A 16,761-nucleotide genomic window follows, 5' to 3' on the forward strand; every position below is an offset into this window, starting at 1 on the left:
GATTTCAAAACAACCTTAAATCTGATGGCTGTAATTACAGGGTGGAAAACAGAAACTAATCCCCATTTGCTCTCACTGAGCAATTCATTATTAATTCATGCAAATATTAATTGTCTCCTGTTTGAGGAAGGGATTCATTTAAGCAAAAGACTTCAGCCGTGATAAGAAGGTTAGCATTACGATATGGAAGGTTTACATAAAACATCTTATTGTCTATTCATCTCTGATCATTTTCAGAACATGCAAATAAAGCTGTCACAACAGCAGCCATAAGCTGTGTGATGATAAGACTTGTTGCTGGAGTTTGAACTGTGATTTGATTGGTCTTACTAGGAGAATATTTCTGAACACTGCTGCAGATCAATTGTCTTATCGGCATCTGGCCTCACCAGATTCCTGTTGTTGCCTGGTTCATCATGTCCCCTACCCAAATTCCTGTTGTTAACAAAGTCCCCTACCCAAATTCCTGAAACCAGATAGGTCCCGCGTTCAAGACTCGTTACACTCAGAACTAATTATGCATTTGTTTCCGGATAGACAAAAACTTTGCTGGCTACATCCTTTAGTAGCTGTGTTATAGTAAGCCTAAAATAAAACCATTAACGGTTATATTGCAACTATTTATGATGGATTTTAGAAGTATGCCTCCTTGCATGCTTTTTGGTTCAGGGTAGACAAAAACCTTCAGGAGCTACGTTATAGTAATTTGTTACAAAAAATAAAAAACTTCTCTTGAACATACTTTATTTACAAAGGCAGTGAAAAATGCCAACATCAGCTCTCGAGACAGGTCACTTTAATGCACACAAACATTGAAGTGCTGTTGTGCGCACGGACGCACACTAACTGCATTTGTCCACATTACCGGAATATTTAACAAAAAAACATGCACCGATACAAATTCCCATTTACATAAACATCCATAAGTCCATACAAACATTAAGGCAGCTGAGAGACCTGCAGAGCTTGACTGCTGATCTATATCACAAACATAGAACAACATGTAATTTAAACTAGCCCAGAGAAAGGGGTTTTAATAACAGAGGAACATTGATAACAGTTTCCCTGTCCAATGGGTAATTGCCTCTTGTTAATATGAGTTCATGTTTTGGTTGCCAAACACTTGGGAAACCAAACTGTTAAGAAATGAGAAGCATATTTCTTAACATGCTTCTCATGCGATAAAGAATTTCCAAGAATCTGTGCTCCATGATTACTACAGTAACACAGTCTGCTGACCTCTATTGGATAGCTTGAGAACCGCAATAATATGTTGGTCACGTCACTGCTGGTTGTACAAATAAAGCTGTCTCTTTGTTCTGACCTTACGGAGCTATACTGACTGGGTTTTTTGGGGATAACTAATCTTAACTTTCTAATAATGAATGGGTAAAAAAATAAATGATTAATTGGGATTCTTGTTGGGACAATCTGAAATCGATTCTTAAAATCAAGAAATATTAATTTCTTCATTAGAGGTGTTAAATTAGTGGAGAGTTTGGAAAGAACCAGACATAAATGCTGTACAATGCTGCTAATATGATACATGTTGTATTATCATATTCCACCTTTTTTTCACCATAGCACTACGGCCAACCATATGCTTAAAGAGAAGCAGAAGTTGCAAACCCTGCCTTTTCACAAGAAATCTCTGAATCTCATGTGTCACTAGTGATGTGCAGTTCGTGACCGATTCTTCCTTTTCGTATGACTTTTTACAGACTAGAGAGTAACAAGTCTATTTAGCGACTAGTTCAACTGTATTGATCAGTCTAACGGTTTGCAGCGCGATTTCTACAATGGTCCTTCGGGTGATTGGTCCGAACCATGGCTGTTTACCTTCGCATAGAAAAGTAGATCAAGCCAGGCGGAATACAATGTTTATAACTGATAATTGGATGCAGGCTGCAGTAATGAATGCAGGTAATTGATATTGCTAGTGAAGACAAACACACATATGAAAACATTAAAAAAATACCCCAACCCCCTATCATTGGAACAGTTGGCAGCAGGAGTCCTACACATTGTCACTTGCAGGGTTCATACTCTGTGCTCCAGCTCAGTGTTTTGTCAAACCGCTTTTAGTTTTTTACGTTCGCTAAGAAAAGGTCAGCATTATAAAAATATATTTAGAACGGAGAATTTGATGCAGGTCACATCAATGAAAGCAGTGCAACAGGGCCGGTTCTAAGCGTGAGCCACATATGTGGTTGCTTAGGTCTCCGGAATGCTACGGGGCTCCGACCGCTAGGGGAGGGGGCCCCAAATGACATCTTCCTAAAAAGGTTAAAGCTGGCCCTGATGATAAACACGTATTTATAGTAGAACAGACACAGAGGTTAACAAATCAATTAGATGTAATTGTTCATTTGAATGACTTTGGTTGATTCAAAAGGCTAGGAGCTGATTTCTATAATGTCATTGACTATGTTCATAAGCAATACAAATCATTTTATTCATTGTTCTTAAAGTTCACTTTACTGGAACGACTTGCACCATTTTGAAAGACAATTTACCATTATTCCATGGAAGTTAATAAATGAGGTTCATTTAGTTTTAAGTTATTAATATAAAAAAGAAATTATTTGGTTTTTTATATTTTTGAAATACAAAGCAATTCAATGTAATGTTTCGGGCCTATTTGTTTATGTTTAACATTCATATTTAGTAATCTACCATGTTATACAAGCTAGAGGGTTCCCTGTGCAATCTTATAAGCAATATTAAATCAATAGCTCATTCTTTTTCCATGTGCAGTGACCGCATATAGAAATAGGTTGATTATATATAATGGTACCAGCAGACTTTTACGAGGTTGAGTGTTTGGTGATGGCTCTGTAATGTTGAGGCACTAGAACTGTTCGAACGCTCCAACATGTTAAAAGTCAAAACTTGAACTGGGGTTGCCACTGTGTCTTTGAGATTACACTAATATCTTATGGCAGGAAAATTCAAAACAGATTACCTCACAGTAAGTGGTTCAAAGTCAGTGGGGGAACACAGATTGTGTATCGTATCTATGAAGAGTTGGCAGTGGTCCTGCACATGTGCAGAAGCTTCTTCACCAGGTCTACTTTAATACAGTTTTCCAGGGCTCTGCAGAGCCGGCCCACGGTGCAACCCACGCAGCCCTCCTTCATCCTCCAGAGCTCCAGCATCTGGTGCACCTTCTCAGGCAGCCCGTCGCGAAAGTAGTCGTGGTCGATGGTGTCCACCTCCACCTCGCTCAGGCCCAGGCGCCGGGCGCAGCGCTTCCACTCCTTCCCGATGTTCTGCCGAAGTAGTTCAAAGTGCTCCTCAGTCACTGCATGGTCCTCTGAGCGGGGACAGGATATGCCATTAACCGTTAATCAAATTAGCAGTCTTATTAGCCATCATAGCGTCTTACTGTAGCGAGTGCATACATGTTCACACGTATGGACCCAATTAATGGTCAGTCATCAGTATCGATGCAGAAAGGCAGAGGACAGGGAACACATATCCACACAAGTATTCAAAATGCATTTATTTATTCCTGTGTGTTGTTGGTGAAAATGGATAGTTATTGGTTATACAGTCTAACTTGTGCTTAAACACTATAGGGCGTGCTTCCACCCAAAAAATTTATCGACCATAATTAGTGTTCATACCACAAAACATATAAGGCCATTGTGGCTAAACTGAACAAAATATATTATACTAGAATTTGGAAATATCAATAACAGTAAAAAAACTAGGAAAAAAAAGGAAAGCTGAGGAGTTATTTGAATGAGGTATGCTCTCTGCGTCATTTATTATCATATTCGTACCATAAAACTGCAGGGTCTCTTTGAACAGAGACTGTGGGCTGTTCCCATTGGTGAGTGAACTGCTTGAGCTGCTGTAAGACTCACGCCCCCCGATGCTCAGTGTGTTGTTGCTGCCTATTTGGATCCCACTGGCATTCTGGATGAACAGGCCTCCTGCAACAGACACACACCGATACACATTCTCAGAGAGGCTTTGCGGACTGATGTGATACACAGTAAAAAGCCATGCTGAATCTACAGCAGCTGTGGTTGCATCATGTGGTTAGTGGTATCATCCCTACCTGAATCTTGTGACGGTCCAACCTTGACACCTGAGTTCAGGTGCAGCCCGGCAGTGAGGTCTGGGGCAGCCGACTCTGACACTGGGTAGGCTGTCCAGGACGGGGGGTGGTCGTGCTGGGTGAAGGGAAACAGCTGAGGGGACGACAGGCCCTGGATTTGGGAGGGGCTACTGGAAGACTCCGGCAGGTGGCTGGACAGCTGGCGTCTGGGTGTAGCGGCGGAGGGAGCGGCTGCAGCCTCGTACAGGCCTACGTGAGTGAGAGAGGGGTAGGGTTCCATCTCCACGCTGCTGGGCTGGACGGGAAGGGCTTTGCTCCAGGACAGAACAGAGGACGCCGGGGACGGGAAGCACTGTGAGAGCCTGTTTTCCTGGAGGCCTCTGGCAGCGTTGGGGTCCTGTGAGCTGAGGCGCTGCGGGGCGGCCGGGTGAGGGCAGGGTCTGGAGTCAACCTGGTCCACACGGCTGTAGCTACCGTGTTTGTGGTACTCCCACTCTTGGGTAAGCTTGACATCCAGGTCTGAGGGGCGGCGGAAAGGTTTTTGGTCTAAGCACGAAGGGCTGAGAGCAGGGACTAGGCACCGGGCATCTGACTCAATTATGGAGGGTTCACAGGGGATGAAGAGGAGGTCATCAATGCTGGCCTCCACCGGTTCAGCCTCGATATTTACACCCTGACCGTCTGAGCTCACCAAGGGAGCTGGCCGATCTACAAGGAGAAAGAGCACAGATTTCATTTAACCGCTACGTAGAGAATGCTAACAATGCACCAATCCATCAGGATCCTCACTCCAGAGATCCACAGACAATACATTGATATTTTTGTGTGGGGGGCAGATAGATCCTTGCATATTGTGTATGCTGTTGGATCTGTGTTCTTAAGCTGTAAATTAGAGTAAACAAGACATCCCACAGACGGTATAGAAAGGCAGTGAGTGGGCAGTGAGTGGGCAGTGAGTGGGCAGTGAGTGGGCAGTGAGTGGGCAGTGAGTGGGCTAGAGGTCTGGAGGTGTACGGTATGCAGAACAAATCAGCTAATGAAGGAGGGCAGACAGTGCCGTCGCTAGTATTAGGGACCCAAGGCAATATTTGAATGAGACTTTGCTATTACATATGCTATGTTCTCATGGTATCTGAGTGAAAATGACTGACAAAATCCATATCCATGTCCCCGGAGTAAAGGGCCTGGCTGCTGTCCGACAGGTTTGAATCCCTAAACCTTCTCCTCTTTCCCTCAGGGGAGTACCTGTGATAACTAGATGCATAAAGGCTGCCTCCTCAGCCCTTGATTTAGCTTGAGGGGACAAGTGAACAACTTCACTTGCATGCTGGATGTCACCCAAAACTCAATGTAAACTGTAGTCACAACGCAGGTGGCCACAAAGTGTCAAATGAATCAGCAAACTACATCTTCTGCCAGAATCATCGTGAGGTGCCAATAAAACGTGAGGTGCCAATATAACTACGCTCACTCTTCCTTGTTTGGGCACCCGGATGTGACAATGAATAACATCATTCAAGGACTAGGTGTGCTGCGCCTATGGCTGTTTACTTCACCTATCGGTCTGTTATTCGGTGATGAGAATTACTGCAAGGTTTAGATAAGACGGCTATCATAACTGACAACTACTTGAGTGACTGTCATCACAAGAAAACCGCTGTTCAACTGCCAAATGTAAAAAAATCCACTGTGTTTATTCTACTTTTCCAGTTCAGACCCTTGGTGGCTGAGCACCAACTCAGAGGCTTTGCGGTAACTTGGTCTGTGCACAGGAAGCAGCGCCACTGTGCAGAGGCGTATGTAAGGGCACAGCTGGGAAACATGGCTTAGACTACCCACCTGCTCTGTCGCTCTCAGTGGACATGACAAAGCATTTTATCTTCTCCACCAGCTCCTCAGGCCCATCATAAAGATCCTGTACGTAAACAGAACAGATCACAGGACTGAATATTCTGGCAATACCAGACGATTATATCACGATATCTGACATAATATTCTGCTGTCGAATAATTATCTACCATACAGCTGTTAATGTTTCACTTTACTGTGATTAACTGTGTTTACTTCTGCACTTCAATTATTGACTGTACTACTGGGAATTAAATCACTTTGTTCATGCATACAACTTACTCTGAGGCCCTGAGAGTCCTTCTCTACATCAGACTCGAACTTCTGTCTGTAGACAGGAAGGAAGAAGTTGTAGCCCTCTGGAAGGAAAAAAAGGGGGGGCTGGGTTAGAAATCTAATTAAATAAAAAATGTCATATGACTAACATAACAAAAGCCTCACAGTAGTATCTGTGCAGTAGACCTTGATACAACAAGCCAATGAATGCCAAAGGCTTTCTTGAATTAATGCTTGCTAAAGTACTAATGTGTTCATGGTTGAAGTCTAGGTTGACTTTTGATCAGGAAACAGCATATGAACTCCTACTTGTATGTGCTGCCCTGTATATCAACTTTAATTCCATGTAGTTCCAGCTGGCCAGAAAGTTGTGCGGACAAGAAGCTGCTCCGTCTCAAGGTTTCTTCCATACCCAGATTTGGCTCCACATGTCCCAGAGTGACCATGTTGGGGGAAATAAATCTGTGGCCCAAAGCTTTTTCTGATCTGCTAACCTAACTCCATGATTTAGATGTTAAAGGCAGACTAACAGAATAGTACCTTCAAGGTTCCCTAGAAACAGACACGAACACAAAGCAACAGCTTGCTTCATGCAGGTTTGGGTGGGTAATATTTAGAAATGTCCAGGATTCTGGTGTTTTGCAACACACATGCACACACACCTTCAAATGTTGGGCGTAGTTGTGGATCCTGATGCCAACAGTTCCTCATTAGCTCTATGATCTCTAAAGGAGTGTGATCAGGGATCAAGTCTTCATCAGGACGATCTCCTTTACGGACACACTGGCAGATGTGGTCCTCACCACGGGCATCTGAAATCCAGTCATTCCCAACTTATTCAATGCATTCTAACATGAACAGACATTTAAAACTCTTACTCGAAAGGAAAATTAACCAAGAACATCTTAATAACACATAGTTTAAAAAATGACAGTATATGGTCTAAGGTGACTTTCAACCCACTTTCATACGGCTCTCTGCCGGCAAGTATGACCCAAACGACAATAGCGAAGCTGTAGACGTCAGACTTCTCAGAGGATCGTGTGTTGATGCTGTCCAGGTGCTCTGGAGCCATGTAGCACAGAGTACCGGCTGCCCTGCCCCCCGAGGCCCCGGTCCGCCCCAGCCGGCTCTGCCTTCGAGACTCCTCCTTAGTCAGCCTGCTCCAGTTCTGACAGGTGGCCAGGCCCAGGTCTGCAATCTGGAGCACAGACACACGCTTTCATATGCATACACACACACACACACACACACATCCGAATACACTAACAGAGACATTAATACCCACGCAGACACAGACACGGGAGCACACACGTCCAAGCATGCGCCAGGACACTCAATGATAAAGGAACATTAATAAGGCTTAGAAATGGAGTTCTAGAATGTACATTCATTCCTGAAGTACAGGACAGCCAGGGTGTCTTCAGGACAGACATATGGACACCTAGAATGACGTGAGCAGTATAAACACCTCTGTTCGTTTGATTGTTACCTTTGAAAAATCTACTTCACAAAGGGACTATTTCCAAACAAAATGTGCACAAAGTTGGTGTTCATCCCAAGAAAATATGGTGCGTAGTGTACCTTGATGTGAAAATCTTTGTCCACCAGTATGTTTTCTGGTTTAAGATCTTTGTGTATGACATGGTTCTTCGTAAGGTACACCATGCCCTCCAGAATCTCCAATATGATCCTGCCCTTAATTGATATCGGCACAGTGACCTTGAGAAAATACAGGAATATACAAGTTATATCAATTTACACAGACAGAAGTGTGATGTCCAAGTACAGATCACTTGAATGGGCAAATGTGTCCACATTATTGACTGAAACAGTATGTCTGAAATCTCCCTACTCTCCAGTGATAGGAAAAACTGTGTCCTGTGAGTCCGGTGCCTAATAGTGATCGTGTCGACTAAGCTAGCTAAATTTGTTGTGATTTCCTCTCACCCGGTCCAGCATAGCCAACAGATTGCCTTTAGGGATAAGCTCCATCACCAGAGAGTAGTCCCCATCCTCCAGGATCACTCCCAGGAGCTTGACCACCCTCTCGTGGTTCAAACTTTTCATCAGGCTACCCTCCTCTAGCAGTGATTGCTTACTGCCACTGGGGAAGAAAATAAGGATTTGTGGTGTAGTGTAATGTCCATCTAGAGTTTAAACACAGACAAATGTCTGCAAACAAGTTTCAATGGTTTTATATCCTCGTGTCACTGAAAAGAAGAAGTGTAGGCATTCCACTTCCACAATGAAATAGAACCATGTCTTTCCTGAACTGACTATTTGCTGCTGTCTCAAAGTAATATAATTTACCCGTGCAAACAAAGCTGCCTATAAGCTATTTACAACTAAATGTGATTTATCCAATGGAACATACACAAAGAAACGTAATCTGAAAAAAATAAACATGTTAGAGTTCACATACGCTTATACACTGGGAATTCCCCACCAACAATCACAGATCACACTCACTCATTGCGCGGTGGCCCGGTGTAGACGGTTTTCAGAACCACTTGACCTAGGGTTTTGTGATAGCAAAGGTACACGGTACCGAAACCGCCGTAGTCCAGAGGCTCCTTTTTAATAAGGTCAGCGGATTTCATATTGATGGAGTTCAGCTCAGAAGTCATGGTGTCTGGTTACCTATTCCTCCGTCGGGTTTTTCTTTACTAGGAAGAGACCAGTGTATATATTGTTAATAATCCATAGTAGATAAATATCATAACATAAAAGTTACAATATTTGATTTCCGACCGAAAGAATCAGAAGGTTAATGAGATCCAGCGGCGATACATTTAATCTAAATACAGAAAAAAATGTAAACGTATGACTTCAATAGGATAGGTTGTATAACTTTAACAACGAATTTAGAAAAGTTGTCAATACATAGCACATACAAAATAATGCATGTAGTTTAAGATCTGAGTTCTGTAATATTTTGAATGGAATATAACAAAACTGTAAGCCAAAACTATATTAACAAATTACTTTTGATACCCTACTTTCACATTCCACGAGTAGTTCCGGGATATATCTTCGTTAAAACAGAAACATTAAGCGTCCAGGTCGCGCAAACAGCTTCAGAACAAAAGTCGTCAGTTCGCATGAGAAATTCCAGTTGCATTGAATTGTCAGTACTTTGATTCTTCCTGTATGTTTAAAATGCTATGATACTAATATAATGTTTGTTTGTTATAATAATGAGTAGGATTCTCTGTTTAATTTTATGTTTAAAAAAAATACTCACAGAACACAGGTTCCATGAAGAGGTAAGTGTTCATACTCCATACAGTCATTCAAGAATTTCAGAGAGTTGCCTGCATGAAATTCAAAATGGGCCTGCCTTTTTCCAAAAACAATAACATTTCTCAGTTTTAACATTTGATTTGTTGTCCTTGTAGTATTTTTTTAAATATAGGGATAAATGATATGCACATCATTGCTTTCTGTTTTTATTAGCATTTCACACAGCGTACCAACCTTTTTGAAAACAGGGTTATATAAGCCCCCCCTCCACTAGTTTACAGTTGTTAGACTTGCCTAGCCGTCAATCATGGAACGGAGATGACAGTCTCCTTTAATAATAATAATAATTAATATATATTATTATTATACAGTTGTGCTCAAACGTTTGCATACCCTGGCACTATCCACACCACATTAATCATTGTTCAAATCCTTTGGAAAAAAGATTTTATTTTATTTGGAACTGCAAACCCGATAAAATTAAGAAAACATATTTATACTACAAATATGAAATGGGAGCTGTAAAACTACTTTAATTAAAGGGCCCTGAATCAATCTCTCAAAGCGTCAAACATAACAAAACTATGCCTTAATCCCAAGTGGTTCTTAAGCAAACTAATAGGACAAGTTCATCCCATCTTTAAAAATGGACTCTTTGCCATGTTTCAAATAAAAACGTCACAGTTTAAATGTTTAGACAATGGTCAACTATTTAAAACCTCCACCTTTTTGAATCAAGCAATACAAACCTAGTTACAGTTTCAATCCAATCCTCCAGAAGAACCAGAAATAATATTAGTTTATAATATTAACCAGAACTAACTTTTTTCTTTCTTTCATTCTTGAATGACATTGATACAATAACTATCAAAATAGGTGACGATAACTGACTTAAAGTAAAAAGATGAGACAATCCTGGAAACCCCTCCTGCTTTAATGCCCAGGGGGTTGTGATCTAACCTATATTACCCCAAAAACCATACTTCAAAAATCCACCAGAAATAGTCGTAGAATAACTGTAAACAGTTTTATTTTAGGCTTACTATAACGTAGCTACTGAAGGTTGTAGCCAGGGAAGTTTTTGTCTATCCACCAAATCCTGATACATAATTAGTTTTGTGCTATTTCATGGCACAACAATGTCGTTTTTCTTTTATATGTGAATGACATTGATACAATAACTGCTCCACCAAAAAAGCCAGTGTAGTTCTGGAACAAGATCCAGTGGACAGTTGAGACAAAGATGGAGAATGAAAGAAACTGCTAATGATCCAAAGCATACTACGTTTCATTGTACTGTACCTGTAGTTCGATGACAATAAAGCTGAATTTTATCTAATTATACCAGCTCATCTGTGACGCATTGTGGTGGTAGTGTTTTGGTGTTTTTGGCATGTATGGTTGTCAGTGGAACTGGTTCCTTTGTATGTATTGATGATGTGACTGGTGACAAAAGCAGCAGGATGAATTATGAAGTGTTTTGGTCTATGTTGTCTGCTCAGATTCAGCCAAATGCTTCAAAACTCATTGGGTGGCACTTCACAATACAGATGGACAATGAAACCGAATCATATTGAAAAAGCAACCCAATACTTCCTTAAAGTAAAGAAGTGGAATGTTCTGCAATGGCAGAGTCAATCACCTGACCGGAATCCAACTGAGCGTCCTTTTTACTTGCGGAAGGCAAAACTGAAGGCAGAACGCCCCAAGAACAAGCGGGAACTAAAGATAGCTGCAGGGAAGGCCAGCCAGAGCATCACCAGGGAAGAAACCCAGCATCAGGTAAGGTCTTTGTGTTCCAGACTTTAGACAGACATTGACCACAAAGGATTTGTATAAAAACTATTATAAGTGTAAGTTTAAGTTCCTCCTTCCCCTTTTTTTGTTGTTAGTCAACAAACACTTGCAACGCCTGTGACAAAAACCGACTGGGTGTGAAAAAACATAATCAATGATAATGTTATTTTCTCCACAGAAGATCATACACAAACATTGCCTGGTTTTTAGTGGAATACTGGCTGCAGAATATGGCACTTTTTATACATTGTGGGATCATGAAAATGTTTTGATGTCAAAATGATCTGTCTGTCGATGTGTAGGCACACACCCATGTCACAGGCATAGTATAGTACCTTATGTCCCCCCTCAGTTATCCTATGTTCAGAACAGTTTACCCACTAGGGGTCATTCACTCCACTTTCCTGATGCTGCCTGCTGGCCAAAGGCTTGGAGGGCCCCAGAGTTTCGAAGATATTATATGAACAGATGAAATAGCTACTTCTAGATGAAAAAAGTACGTGTCTTTGTTCAGGTAGCAAATCCTACATCCCAATCCAGGCTGTTCCTTAAAATGCCACTTCTAGGCTTCTGGGGCGTCCCTTCTCTTTTGGAAAGAAAGCCCCTGGTCGGCCCAGTAGCATTTTCTGTGTTCTGACACCTTCCAGCTTCCCTACAAGGCCAGGTTAGCAGGGTGAGTTACCGATCATTTTCAGAAAACATCTGAAACCATTTTCAAATTATTAAACCTCATCCATGTTTGATTGGGGTGAAAACACTTTGAAGGCTTCATTTTGTTTCTGTAAATATAGTGTACTGTAAATTGCGTAGAGGAAAGAGTCCTAATTTGGTCTCAAATGTGAGATTTATGTGAGATTCCCATTCCCAATAATTCCTGTATGTTTAGATGTTCTGGCAAATTGTAGTCATACTTTCTTATTTTGTTTTCTTTCTTTGTCTCTTACCATACAACCCACTGAGTTGGGGACATTTGAAACTATTGTGCCTTATGTCCGAAGATCAGTTTGAATATATGGCAGTTGATCGAGGTAATTTCTCCAGCATTTAAACAATCCTTAGCTTCACTCTTCATTTTGTTTCTCTTGAAGCCCAGTCCAGGCATGTTGGCTACAGTGGCATTGGCCTTTCTTAATAAAATTAGCATTATTTGCATAAAGTGCAAGAATTTCAACCTTAAGATGCTCTGGATAAGAAATTATGCTTTATTAATGAAATGTAGAATAAAAGTGGAAAGATAAAAGCCCATCAAAATAGAGATAGCTCATAGAGATAGATAGCCCAGTAAAAATAGACCACTATCACCACCTACTGGACACATACTCACAGTTCATCTACAAATAAAGAGAACATGCCCCACTTCATATTCACAACCAAACATCTTGAGACAACTATTTTCCCCCAGAGAATGATGGGTATTCTAAATATCAATGTCTGTATAGTATTTATTTATTCCCAAATAAACCAGTTGGTGAGAGTTAGAAATTCGGATTGCCTGAAAGCCATGGTTATATAAGACTAGATACAAAGTAAAAAAATTTTTTAACTGCTCTAATAACATTGTTGGCTGGTTAACAATAGCCATTAGGCATATTTGCGATGTGTCACATCTATGAACAGCCTTTAGCTGTTGTTTATTGTATATAAACCACACCCCCTCATGCCTTATCACTTTACTAACAATCCGCCTCAGGCCCTGGGGTTAAGATCAATACCATCCATAGGGTGCTGTCTTTCCCAGACACTAATTGTAAGAGTAGGGTTGCCAACCCTGTTGTCACGTCTTCATTTCTATCTTGGCCACCAAATCATCCCCTTCATTCCCTGATTGAAAAATAAACCAATCAGCCATAATATTATGACCACTGACAGGTGAAGTGAACAACAATTATAATCTCGTTATCATGGCACCTGTCAGTGGGTTGGATATATTAGACAGCAAGTGAACATTCTGTCCACATTGATGTGTTATAAGCAGGAAAAATGGGCACATGTAAGGATCTGTGTGACTGTAACAAGGACCAAATTGTGATGGCTTGATGACTGGGTCAGAGCATCTTCAAAACTGCAGCCCTTGTGGGGTGTTCCCGGTCTGCAGTGGTCAGTACCTATCAAAAGTTGTCCACGGAAGGAAAACCAGTGAACCAGCGCAGGGTCATGTGTGGCCAAGGCTCACTGATGTACGTGGGGAGTGAAGGCTGGCCCTTGTGGTCCGATCCCACAGACTAGCTACTGTAGCTCAAATTATGGGAACAGTTCATTCTGGTACTGATAGAAAGGTGTCAGAACACACAGTGCATCCCAGTTGTTGTGTATGGGGCTGTGTAGCACAGACCAGTCAGGGTGCCCATGCACACTGCAGACAGCACTTACAATGGGCACGTGAGCATCAGAACTGGACCACGGAACAATGGAAAAAAGCCTGGTCTGATGAACCACATTTCCTTTTAGATCACGTGGATGGCTGGGTGCGTGTGCGTAGCTTACCTGGGGAACACATGGCACCAGGATGCATTACGGGAAGGAGGCAAGCTGGCAGAGGCAGTGTGATGCTTTGGGCAATGGTCTGGTGGGAAACCTTGGGTCCTGCCCTTCATGTGGATGTTACTTTGACACGTACCACCTACCTGAGCATTGTTGTAGACCATGCGCACCCTTTCATGTCAACGGTATTCCCTGATGGCATTGGCCTCTTTCAGAAGGATAATGCAACCAGCCACAAAGCAAAAATTGTTCAGGAATGGTTTGAGGAACACAACAATGAGTTCAGGGTGTTTACTCAGCCACCAAATTCCCCAGATCTCTATCCAATCGAGCATCTGTGGGATGTGCTGGACAAACAAGTCGGATCCATGGAGGCCCCACCTCGCAATTTACAGGACTTAAAGGATCTGCAGATACCACAGCACACCTTCAGAGGTCTAGTGGACTGTAGCTTTGTTGTCCCCAAATTCTGTTGCTTGATCTTGACATTTTCAGTATGGAAGCAACCTAATGCTCACTGTGGTCTCTTAATTTTTTCCATAAATACATATATACATATATTTCAACAAAAAAATGCCAAATCACATTCTGCACGTATTACAACATGGCTCCATTGTAAGAGTCTGGGTGCTAAACTGACCTGCCTGCAGTCCAGACCTGTCATCCATTAAAAACATTTGGCACACTGTGAAACATTATATGACAAAGGAGACCCCGAACTGTCGAGCAGCTGAAATCCTAAATCAAGACAGGGAAAACATTTCACTTTCAAAACTACAACAATTGGTCTCCTCAGTTCCCACACACTTACAGAGTATTAATGAAAAGGTGATGCAACAGAGTCGTAAACATGCCTCTATCCCAACTTTTCTGAAATGTGTTGCTGGCATTAAATTCTAAATTGGCCATTTGTATTTCTAAAAATAATACATTTTCTCAGTTTCAACATTTGATATGTTGTCTTTGTGCTATTTTCAATTAAATATGGGATAAATGATTTTCACATCCTGGGTTGTACTGTAAATACACTGCACACAAAAATTTAGGTTACACTTAAATCACACATCGGGTCTCAATGAAGCAAACATACTAAAGATCAAAATCTTTACAGTACATTGTGTAATTAGTTGAGAACAAAATGACTTAACAAGCCAAAATCACTTTTTGAGGGCTGGATTCAAAGTCACACCGAAAATCTAAGTAAACATTTGAAATGACAGGATGTTCCAACATGTGTGAATTTCCTCACAGCAACTCATAATGTGACTCAGTAGTCTGTGTGGCCCCCACATGCCTGTATGCACTACCAAAAACGTCTGGGCATGCCCCTGATGAGATGGCAGATGGTGGAGATCTCCTCCCAGACCTGGATCAGGGCATCAGTGAGCTCCTGGACAGTCTGTGGCACTAATTGGCGGCGTCAAATGCACCAATACATAACGTCCCAGAGGTTCTCAATTTAATTCAAATCTGGGGAATATGAGGGCCAGTCAATGGCATCAATGCCTTCGTCATCCAGGAACTGCCTACACACTCTGGCCACATGAGTCTGGGCATTGTCTTGCACCAACAGGAACACAGGGCCCACTGCACCAGCATAATGTCTGATGATGGGTCTGAGGATTTCATCAAGGTACCTAACAGCAGTTAGGGAACAGTTGGCAGGCACATGGAGGTCTGTGCAACCCTCCAAGGATATGCCTCCCCAGACCATCACTGACCCACTGCCAAACCGGTCATGCTGGATGATGTTGCAGAAAGTATAACATTCACCACAGCTTCTCCGGACTCTGTCACATGTGCTCAATGTGAACCAGCTCTGTGAAGAGAACAGGGCGCCGATGGTGGACCTGCTAATGCTGGTGTTCTCTGGCGAATGTCAAATCAGCTGCATGGTGCTGGGCTGTGAGTATAGGTCCCACTAGAGGACGTTGAGCCCTCATGCCACCCTCATGGAGTCTGTTTCTGACAGTTTGGACAGAAACATGTATACCAGTAGCCTGCTGGAGGTCATTTTCTAGGGCTCTGGCAGTGCTCCTCTTGTTTCTCCTCGCACAAAGGAGCAGATACCAGTCCTGCTGCTGGGTTGATGCCCTTCTACGGCCCTGTCCAGCTCTCCTTGTGTAACGGCCCTTCTCCTGGTATCTCCTCCATGCTCTTGAGACTGTACTGGGAGACACAGCAAACCTTGCAACGGCTCGTATGGATGTGCCATCTTGGAGGAGCTGGACTACCTGTGCATCCTGAATTGGTTGCAGGTACCGCCCCATGCTACCAGTAGTGACAAGGACAGTAGCACAATGCAAAACTAGAGAAGAATCAATCCAGGTAGGAAAAGGAGAAAGCAATTGTCTATGGCCACCACCCCCAAAACTACAATCACTTATGCTTCCTAACTGGACAGATTGATATGCTTGAAGTTTAACTGACATGTACTATATATGCCATCCATCCATCTTCTTCCGCTTATCCGGGGCCGGGTCGCGGGGGCAGCAGTCTAAGCAGAGATGCCCAGACTTCCCTCTCCCTAGACACTTCCTCTGCTCATATAATTTGACATATACATATGTATGTGTATGTCAAATTATTGTTATCACGTCTCCAGTCAGCAGTAACACAGAGCATTATGTGGCACATCCTGTTATTGCAACATCATTTTGTTAAGGGGCTGAGAAGACTTAGTTAGCCCTAGCCCTGACCAAAATGACACTTTGTGTGTCTGTGAGTGAGAGAAATTAAGCCAGTGAGAGAGATAGAAATTGAGAGAAGGAGGAACAGTGTCATGTTAACCAAATGTAATGTGAAGCATGCAAGTCACTAGCACTTATAGCCTGGGTGTAATCTTTTGTAGCCTTGCTGTTTCAGGACGTTATGTACGGATGGACAATGGGCTAAGTAAGAATGTGGGAGGCCTATGTCAGCCGTGGCATTTTGCAGACTGCACTACGTTATTAACATCAGGTTTTTACCAGCATGATTAGTTTGAGGACAAAATCTCAGTTCTTTCAACTTTTTGATGTGTCAAGTAATGAAATTGGTATGAG

At 42.2% G+C, this 16,761-nt stretch overlaps 1 protein-coding gene across 4 annotated transcripts; it reads right to left on the reverse strand.

The window, feature by feature from the left end:
* Positions 1-727: 727 nt before the first annotated feature.
* ripk1l (receptor (TNFRSF)-interacting serine-threonine kinase 1, like) lies at positions 728-9,232 on the reverse strand. Of its 4 annotated transcripts, none has more exons than XM_020040983.2 (11): positions 9,182-9,232; positions 8,666-8,862; positions 8,144-8,300; positions 7,778-7,915; positions 7,157-7,394; positions 6,856-7,005; positions 6,200-6,276; positions 5,909-5,984; positions 4,070-4,777; positions 3,789-3,941; positions 728-3,316 (listed from the first exon to the last, which is right to left on the reverse strand). In XM_020040983.2, the coding sequence occupies exons 2-11, from the start codon at positions 8,821-8,823 to the stop codon at positions 3,018-3,020; spliced, it is 2,154 nt and encodes a 717-aa protein (XP_019896542.2). In that variant the 5' UTR covers positions 8,824-8,862; positions 9,182-9,232; the 3' UTR covers positions 728-3,017. The 4 variants fall into 4 exon arrangements, with proteins under 4 accessions (XP_019896542.2, XP_019896547.2, XP_019896551.2 ...); XM_020040988.2 differs by having other exon boundaries at positions 9,196-9,221; XM_020040992.2 differs by lacking the exon at positions 9,182-9,232 and adding an exon at positions 9,091-9,109.
* Between the last annotated feature and the right edge of the window lie 7,529 nt (positions 9,233-16,761).

Source organism: Esox lucius, chromosome 3 (assembly GCF_011004845.1).
Source record: "Esox lucius isolate fEsoLuc1 chromosome 3, fEsoLuc1.pri, whole genome shotgun sequence".
Classification (NCBI taxonomy): Eukaryota; Metazoa; Chordata; class Actinopteri; order Esociformes; family Esocidae; genus Esox; species Esox lucius.